The following is a 9,966-nucleotide window of genomic DNA, read 5'->3' on the forward strand; positions in this document are numbered from 1 at the left end:
TCAAGCACTATATTGAGTTTGATCTATAAATTGACGTATATCCTACACAGAAATGCTGAACAGAATATACAAAAGTCATTGCTTAGTCATATCTTTCGGACAGGAAATTTCGTATAAAAGTTGGAAACTATACAACAGCCAATCTCGACATAAAAGCTGGAGTTCCTCAAGGCAGTGCTCTGGATCCAATACTTTACATTCTGTTTACTTTGGATAGGTATATCATACATGTCGTGTGACTTCTACGTTTACTGATTGATGACACTGCTATCCGTAGTTCTCATCAAAACAGATTTATAGCATCTAGACACTTAATTGAACACCTCTTATTTATTGAGTGAAAGTAAAAGCACTTATGTGACTTTTACCCTGCGTAAGGACACATGTCCCCAGTTATCATGAACGGCATCACTATCCCACAATCAAACACTGTATCGTATCTGGGTGTTCATTCGGATAGGAGGCTAACATTGCATCTGGTCACTGTTACATGCTTTTTTGATTTTCGATGGTGTTAATGTGTTATACCCTATACTGAAAAGATGCTTGGAACTACTCCCATTGGTGACAATAGATCTAGTAATATAAAATGCAAAACGTTGTCTATCAAATATCAGTTATTGTTATATACTTTTACAATGGTCTAGAGGTTCTGGTATTGTTAAAACATTTAATCTCTTTCACAAAAATATTTATTTCTCCATGTTCTCAGAGCAGTTTCCAATAAAGGCGTTACATATATTTTAACGCCACATAAAAAAACACATAAGTATTATTTTGTTTGTTTACAAATCACTTAATTAGAAAACTTTTGACTGATAAGTCATTTGTCGCATCATCAAAAACCTGATAAAATATATCATCTCACCTCTCACTCAGACCCATAGCCAAAAATTTACTCCGGTAAAGCTTTTAGACCATTTATGTGGGTTTCATCCTCCCAGCCCCTCTTAACGGCATGCCTGCTACTATTACATGTTTAAATATGTAAGCTAAAAACTGAGAATGAGTCCTGTATCCTGTATCAAATGAAAAAATATTTATATATCTTGGCCAGTTACAGGTACAGTGAAATGTAATGAAGCTCTTTGAAATTTTGGAATTGTATTATATTGTCATTTTCTAAAACAGATAAAATTATTAATATGCAAAAATTAAATATAAAATTTTATGAATATTATATATATATTATATATACATATTATACATATACAACAGATTATTAAATACATGCCAAAAACTATATTTTGAACATCTAAATAAAGATACAGTAGAATCATCTTAGTTTAACAAATACCAAACACTAGGCTGTAGCTCCAAGGTCACCCTAGTTTCGGTTCCCTGAATATTCTAATATAGCAGGTAACGAACGCACATATGAGCTAGCAATCCTACTTCCATTTCAATCCTTACTTTTGTCACGCACAAACTATGTTGATTTATCTCTATTTTTTGCGATAGCTAAATAGAAATGTCGCTCACATTTCCTCAGCAGTCAGATGAAGAACTTCCAATATGAGCCTTATATTTCAAATATTGAACCTCGGTCTGAGTAAATTTAAGTAAATCGGAAGTATTTAGGTTAATAACTTCCTTGACGAGACACTGGACTATAAGAAGGCATAAAGCTGACCTAATAAGCGATTTGAAACTCCTGTAGTACATGTCTACTTGTGTTCCAAGAGCAGACACGGAAGCACCTGCTGTGTTTACTCTCAGAATCATACTTAGTCTGTTAGGCTCTCCATTGCATATCACACTCAGCAATATTTTCAACATTAGTATTAGTTCCTGTATATGTTCGGCTGGCTTCGATAAGCCCACCCTTCTATCCACATTTACGAGAGATGTGGAAGGAAAATGTTTTTTATATATTTTATTATTTATTATTTATTTTTAATTTTTTATTATTTATTTTATTATTTTATTTTATTTATATATTTTTGAATAATCTAATTGGTCAATGTTAAATATTAAAAATCTTTTTAAATCAACAATAAAATTTGTTTTTTAAAACTAATTCAAGAAACTATGTATTACTAAACATTGACCAATCAACTCGCTCAAAAATATATTCACTCAATCCTTCTAAAACTGGTATATGGTTTTTGGTATACACTGAAAATTTCAAGACAAATTTCTATAAAGGGTTCTCATGCTACAACAAAAAAACACTTAAGCATAAAATACAAAATGGGTACCCTTTGCTAAACAAAAGTCGAAATCTCTTAAACAATACGGGTATTCACTCTGTCTTGGAAAGCCATTGCAAAGTGCACGAGAAGCACAGGTTACCCGAGCTTGCAATGGACAACAACAAACTAACACGTACAAAATTTCTTGCAATTGTTTGCAATCTTCTTATACCTAAACCCATGTATATATGCTTGCAACGAAACAAAAAAGGAAAAAAAACAGCTGTTGTGACATCTGTTGCTTCTCATGTGGATGTGGTGTACTGCAAAAGCAGCTGTTTCATTTTGATGTTGCAATTCTTCAACAGAGGTAGGTGTTCTCGCACTCTTGCAATTTTGGTATAACATTTCGTTCATCTTGCAATAATTTTGCAAAACAGAGTGAATACCTCTAAAACATAAAGTAGTTCTACGAGCATGTTTATTTAGATCATATATACGTCGTCTCTAGACTATTAGCTTTAAAAGTACTAAATATTTAAATTGTTTCTTTCTGCAGAGTTTTAATATTTCCCCAGACACTCCGCAAGGACTAAACATCATTTTTTCTAAGTCTCAAAAACTCTACACCAAACTTTTAAACTCTATTAGATTTTTCGGAGTAATTATGGAAACTGTCAAACGCAGCTGCTAAGAGGTCCTTACATTTATAGACAACTTTAAAACAACAAATTAGCCGTGACTTTTAGCGTTCTGTTTGCTTGGATTCCACTTTAGTTAGACTTGGACTGAGGCAAAAAGTTTTCCGTGTGTAAACCTCAATAATTACAACACACAGAACAACAGCCGCAAAATATGCTTTATGTTATTTTGTGATAAACATCTTAATTACTAAAACTCCTAAAACACTATTTCACATTTCTGCGTTTTACTCGCTAATACCAAAAGAGTGTTTAAAATCATATTAGTGTTGGTGTGAAAGTTTTATTTCTACCATTTTAATGATTTTTGTTTTTTTGTATATATAGTATATACGTATATGAATTTGTTCTATAATTCTATGGCTACTGTTTATGTACAATAACGTAAACGACAGTGAAGGAACTTAATTAACTTGCGATTGTTAGCATTACACATAGACATACATCCGAAAGTTCACGTTTAGTATACTTAGTACGAAAATTGGTGAACAAAAACTGGTTCCTTATCCATCGCGTCGCTATAGAACCACATCATCGCACAGACACATAAACCACGTTATAAACCACTTAAATTGTTTTTTAGTTTTGTGGGGTAAACGGAGAGCAATGTATAGAGTAAATGGAGCAAGGTATATCTACAATTTTAAAATTGGTTATCGAGATAAAGTGAGTATAAAAAACTACACTTTAACCGCAATAATGGCTATAAAACAAATAATTAAAACACTGACAATTAAAAATACCAATGAATTTTAAACTATTAATATAAAGTTTAGAGAATACAATAAACATGAAAAAGCCACAGAGCATTTCTCCATGGACATGGTGAACATGGTACTTATATATTTTATGTGGTTAAAACAAGATTAATGTAGTGTTCGATTGGGAAGTCTAGGACAACTTTTACAAACTAGATTTACTCTTAGTATAGTTTTGGTTAATCTCAGGCATAAAGTATAACGCTCGAGAATAATTTATAACACTCTAGATATTTTGTCAGATTAATAAAACCAACCTGAAACTAACAGCTGTTTTATGTCATTTAACAATTGATATGTAATTCTAATTTCTAATTAATTTTAATTAAAAATTAATTTAAAATAATATAGCAAGAGAAGCTAAAAATGAACACAATAATAAACTAAGCGTTACTAACTTGTCAACGTTACTGACTTGTGTAGCTGTCAAATCACTCTTGGAATTACCCGAAACATAAAGTCCTGTATATTTATTGTTGCAAAAGGATATTTGGCGAATAATTCGGGACCCGTCCCTATATTATACATTGGATGTACATGCGCATTGTACGTCTAATATTCACTTATGATGCAGTAGTTTAAGTGGCAGCTCTGAACAAGAGCTATATTATTGAAGACCTCGGCAGAATTTAGGTTAAAGCATATGTTAGTGTTACAGAACTTTTTAAAACTGCCCCTTCCGATGTCATAAATGTAATGCTATATCTGCTACCTATTGACCTTCATATTATAAATGTAACAATAGCAATATCTGTAAAAGTCCTGTCAGCCTGAAAGCAACAGACGTTTAGATAAAAAGTACAAGCGTATATAGCTGAATTTTAGATACGTTTACATACTGTCTGTATGGGATGACATCGGAATTTCTGAACACAAAACGGATTATGCTTTGAAAGAAATTTTCATATATAAATCACTGCTTAAGGTAAAGGTAACCTTAAGCAGTGATAGGAACATAGTTTTTCAAGTTGCAGTCTTTCAGTGATTAAGACAGATGCAGTGTTGCCGTTTGTATTTACAGCTAGGTAGCAATTAAACCCCTTCAATTCTTCATCATAAAGTCATCACTCTAGTTAAGCTAGCTAACTAACATCACTCTTATCTGGGTTCCTGGGCATGGAAATATTGAAGGCAATGAGAAAGTAGATGATTGGACCGGTTTTTATGTTTTTCCAGATGTATGCTTAAGGGTACCGACTTAAGTTTCTCTGGAGATTATTAACAAGAGACTAACCTCCAATTTTTACAGCTTGCCAATAACAAACGGAAGACACCTTAATCATGTGTAACATGGCCCACCTATAATGAAACCAGATCTTAAGAATTAATCGAAAAGGATCGTGTAAACATTGCAAGGCTTACTGCAGTCTCTTCTGATCACTGGCGTTTAGGAACCCACGCAGAAAATCTGTGCTTATTTTTTAATACTCATCGCAGAAGTTGTGAGAAGTTACAGGAAAAATAAACTATTGAGCGATTTTTTAGTGAACGCCCAACTCTGGTTTCCAGTAGAAATGTATGTTTTAAGAGAAATATTTTTTAATGCTTTCCGGACTGTTCAACGATATAGACGAAAAATTATCTCAATTCGATGAGATAAATTAGGTTTGTCTTTTTATATTTTAATATTTCTTGGAAGGAATGTCGGAGCAAAGGAAGTTAGCGGAAAGTTATCTGCTAACCGCTGCCAGTACAACCAACCCCAAAAATGTTCGATTGGGCTACAAAATTGGAGTAAAAATGTCAGATCGAAAGCGAATCGGATTCGCCAATTGAAAAAGATTTAAGATTAATTATATTAACATAACTGTAGTTAACTATATTAATTAATTCAATGTGATCGCTTATCTAATTAAGTGTTTGTTTGGTCGTTGCCACAAAGCCAGGCGTGTATTCTTAACAACTCTGTCCGTAGAGAATGAAAGAGTTAGCGAAACCAAACATACATTTTTTATTCGTATTTATTTATTTATTTAATTTTGAATAAAGTAAACGGATATAAAAATATGAAATTGTTTAGTGCACATTATTTGAGTTATTTTACCCTTTGCTCACATTATTCATGCTCGTGCCGGTGCCGGTGCCGTTGTTGCTGCAGCATTTGCACCGGAAGTGCATCGATTTACAAAAACAATGACAGCGCTGCTTGCACATTTGAGTGAATACATAACTGAATACAAAACGCTGAGTTCATAACCGAGAAGAGTGGAAAGCGAGCGAAAGCAGGGTATGAGGCGCTACAAAAAACGGTACACACGCAACAACGGCGGCGCACCGGAAATAAAGCTCGACGTTTACTTGCCTTTACCACTGCATTTGTTGGCATCGCATTGTGCAAACGTAATTTTACTCGTACAGTTACGTTTAAGCTGAGCTTTTCGAATAAATCTAAAATAGAAGGCATTGGCAGTTTTTATTTATTTAGTTATTTTGGTCCCTCATCATTCCACTTTTTTTTTGAATTTCTTTATTCTATTTCGATTTTTACCCCACGTCTTTTCTGTTTGTACTCGTAGCATTTTTATTTAATATATCAGTCTTGCGAGGGTCGTTTGTCTTCCACTGATCCATATTGAAGCTGATATAAGCGCGCAAGCCAGCATAAAAATATGTGGCGATGTTGCTTGTTTTTGAATTGCCGGAAATTGATTTTTCTGTTATTTTAAAATAAAAGTATATTTTTCTTTTAGAAGTACGCAAAACTGAAAAATATACAATATTTAAAATCCACACCAAAAATAAGAAATATTTTAGATAGATTTAATCCACTGAATTATATACGACTATACTTATGATGACAAAAGTGAATATTTTTGGCACAAAAAAAAATAATTGTCAATCAAACAAAATAAATCAAATTCGACTGATTAAAATATAATAATTTCTAGAGAGGTGTCGAAGAGTAGTCAATTGCAACAACAAAATTTTTTATTAATTTTAATTAATTGAACTTTTGGCCGACAATATAGCTGTTTAGAACTGATATTATCGATTTGTTGAAAGCTATACTCAAGTCTAGTATAACTTTGGGTCAGTTCGTTAATGAATACAGACTCTGAGCTTCAAATTTGGCAAGGCACGAGGTCAGCTCTTGGTACATGCATTCTCAAAAAATTATTTACAAATAATTACATATAAGAAATTATTTCCCAAATACCACTAATGATGGGTACTTGGGTATACTCGAAATAGCTGTGTGGTTACCCAAATACTTGATATATTAAAAATAATAAAATTTTGTTGTTGCAATTCACTACTGTACAAAACCTCTCCATTAAATACAATAGTTTCTGTTAAATGAAATAGTCATTCTCGTCACAGATCACGTTAAAATTACATAAAATATAATAATTTATGTCACATTATCAGTTTATTTGGACTTTTAATGATTATGTGTCTTCTTCCTCTAGATGCTTAACACGTATTTAAAGTAAATTGAATTTTTCTATTTAAAATGTATAATTTCAAAAATATTTAAACAGTAATTATAATAAATTTCTATAAATTTTCGAAAGTAGCAACTCTCAAATTATACTCGAATAAATAACGAGTCGATGAATCTAAAAGTTGTTTGGAGGTGCTGAGGCGATATATGTGTTGGTATATAAAAATGGAAACTTATTTCCATTTTTTCCACTATTTCCACTATTTCACCCTAAATTCGAAACGGGAATCAACTGGGTGAATAGCAGCCGGCGAACCTCACTCGAATCAGTAAAAAACGCTACAAACAGAAGTCCAGAGTTATTTAACGTGATTACCAGCCGTGAAGCCTTAACACCACGATACTCTTAATACACGTATCAATGTAATGCGTTGATAACCGCCCCATTTAAACTTGAGGCAATTCCACCGATACGAATTGACGTTCTACGTTTGCATATAGCTTCTTCATTGTTGAGGAAACCCAACTGACAGCTGGCAAGATTATGATGTTCACATTTTGAGATTCGTATGGAATGCATTGTTCATTGACTATATTAGATAATATTATTGTATAGACTAAGGAACCTGTTACTAACTGCAGACATGAAAAAATACTAACCAAAAAAGCATTAAAATAAAAATAAAAATTTAAGTTGTATTATTCTTAAGTGATTTTAGTGTTTAATTCCAACTAAAATCTAAGTTCTCAAAAAATATATTTCTTTTCAAAAATTGTTTCCAACTGTATATCTTAATTTCTCTTGTTTAAATAATTTTGATTACATTATTAGTATCTTTCTTTTGGTTTAAATGGTGATATTGTGACTCTACGAGTATGACCTTTCTTTGATCTAAATTCTAAGTGAGGTGCTTTTAGTGCAGAGTGGTGTACTTTTTTACCGCCTGCCTCCCCATGCGGCTTAGGATAACCTTTTCCGAAAAGGGCTGATTGAGTTGCTGTTAGAATGACATCGGGATCAGCTAATATTTCTTGTATTCTTATGTTTTCTATGAGATCACCACCCAATGGCAAGACACTTCCCTCACAATAATTAATTTCTTCTTCTTCTTTTTTCTTGGGCTTACGTTTGGGTACAGGTTCATCATCTGGTATATATCGGACTTCCGGAGTTATCGGACCTCCACATGAAAGGCATTTCTCGTAAAGATCATCCCATCTTATTCGAGGTGGACATTTCAATAATTCATCAAAAAGTTTTTTCAATCGGTCTTCGTATTCCTTAAGACGTTCCCAAAAATAGTGTTGTATTTGTGGGAAATGAATTTTATCGCATTTAGCAAACAGCATACCTTGCATTTCTTCTAATGCTTTGTCTAATGTTTCTATATTTCTATTAAGTAATCTCCATGCAGCCTGATACTCATAAATTAGTGATTCTATCGCTTCAGCTTCTTTATTGCAATACTTCATTTGATTGTGAAGATTTCTAATCAAAGTATGGTGCTTTTTATTTTGCTTTTTAACTATACTAAGTCGTTCCATTAATGGTCCGCCAATAATATTTGTAACGGCAGTAAGAAATGTTTTATTTGATAGTAACTCTCTTACTGGTGCATTTTCCGGATCTTTTGAATCAAATATGTCCGCAAAAGCACAAGCATGTCTTTCATAAATCTCCCAAATGTAGGGTGGTGTCGCCATACTAACCATATGCACTTTAAGTTCATATTCCTTGAGTTCATTCTCTAATCTTTTTATTTCATTTTCCATTATATTAACTTTCATTTGAAGATTTTCAAATCTTAGTATTGGAGAGAAGTTAAATTCATCTACTCTAACTTTTGTAACACGTGAATTAGTTGTAAGTATATCTTCTAAGCAGGTTGCACGGAGTCCTTCAACGGTTACTACGTCCTCTATACAGCTCATTTTCCTGAATAGTGTTTCGATCAAACACTGTAATATGGAAATATGAAAAGTATCAAATGTGGGAGAAGAGAGTGCCAGTGAAGCTAATTCGGACAAAGTAAACTCCTTTCCTACAGACATGTTGGAAAATGTATATTTTTGGTGAATAAAATTTTTTTTTAAAAAATCTAGATTATATATTTTACTAATGTTTTAATTTTGATGTGTGATTGATAAAGAAATATTTTAAAAACTATATACTAGATTAAAAAAAAATTTTCATTTAAATACGTTGATATTTTATTTCTCTGAAACTAAGTTTTGAAGATAATGATATATAGTGATAATGATATCCAGCTTCATAAAAGACCTTATTTAATCTTTTAAAAACTGTGCTAAATAGTTTTGGCAATTTTAGTATTCATATTTTATAATGTATAATTTTAATTTATAATTTACTCGGTCCTACATCACTGCATTCAAAGTTTTCTACCCTGTGTATAGTACCATTTAGTAGACTTGGTACTAAATGATATAGCTCAGATATGAAAACTTCACAAATTAAATTTTCTTGGTCGCGACAAGAATTCTCTCTGAAATGTTTAAAAGTAATTTAAATATGCCCAGGGTCATCCATGTGGAACCATATGCTGGATCCATAAAAATTCCTTCGTAATAATAGATGAATGATGTGTACTTTCTGTCAAAATTTAAAATATTTATTTACAATCCGTGTATAATATATTTTTAGTTTAATAAATTATATACGAATTATAAACTAATTAATTGAAAATTCGAATAGTTCCTGAACAATGATGTTCAGTACAATCTATATGTTCCTAGCGCTTAACTTATGACCTAATTCTTGATTTTTTGTTGATTCCTCAACAGTTCCTAAGTTCACTCATGATGAGTATTTAGCTATACTCGAAACTCTTTTGTATGGTCAACCAAATTTCAATAAATTAATCAAATTTTTGTTGTTATTTCTTCATTACTTTTCGAACCCTTCTCGTTTTTTTCTCGTCATAAGACGATGTCTGTATGTAACACTATTGAGGCTTACATGTGTACAA

At 32.1% G+C, this 9,966-nt stretch overlaps 1 protein-coding gene across 1 annotated transcript; it reads right to left on the minus strand.

The window, feature by feature from the left end:
* Positions 1-7,807: 7,807 nt before the first annotated feature.
* On the minus strand, positions 7,808-9,031 carry LOC119688519. Its single transcript, XM_038103194.1, has one exon. It carries the CDS (start codon positions 9,029-9,031, stop codon positions 7,808-7,810), a length of 1,224 nt encoding a protein of 407 aa, XP_037959122.1.
* Positions 9,032-9,966: the final 935 nt, after the last annotated feature.

Source organism: Teleopsis dalmanni, chromosome X, assembly GCF_002237135.1.
Source record: "Teleopsis dalmanni isolate 2A chromosome X, ASM223713v2, whole genome shotgun sequence".
In the NCBI taxonomy this organism is placed as follows: Eukaryota; Metazoa; Arthropoda; class Insecta; order Diptera; family Diopsidae; genus Teleopsis; species Teleopsis dalmanni.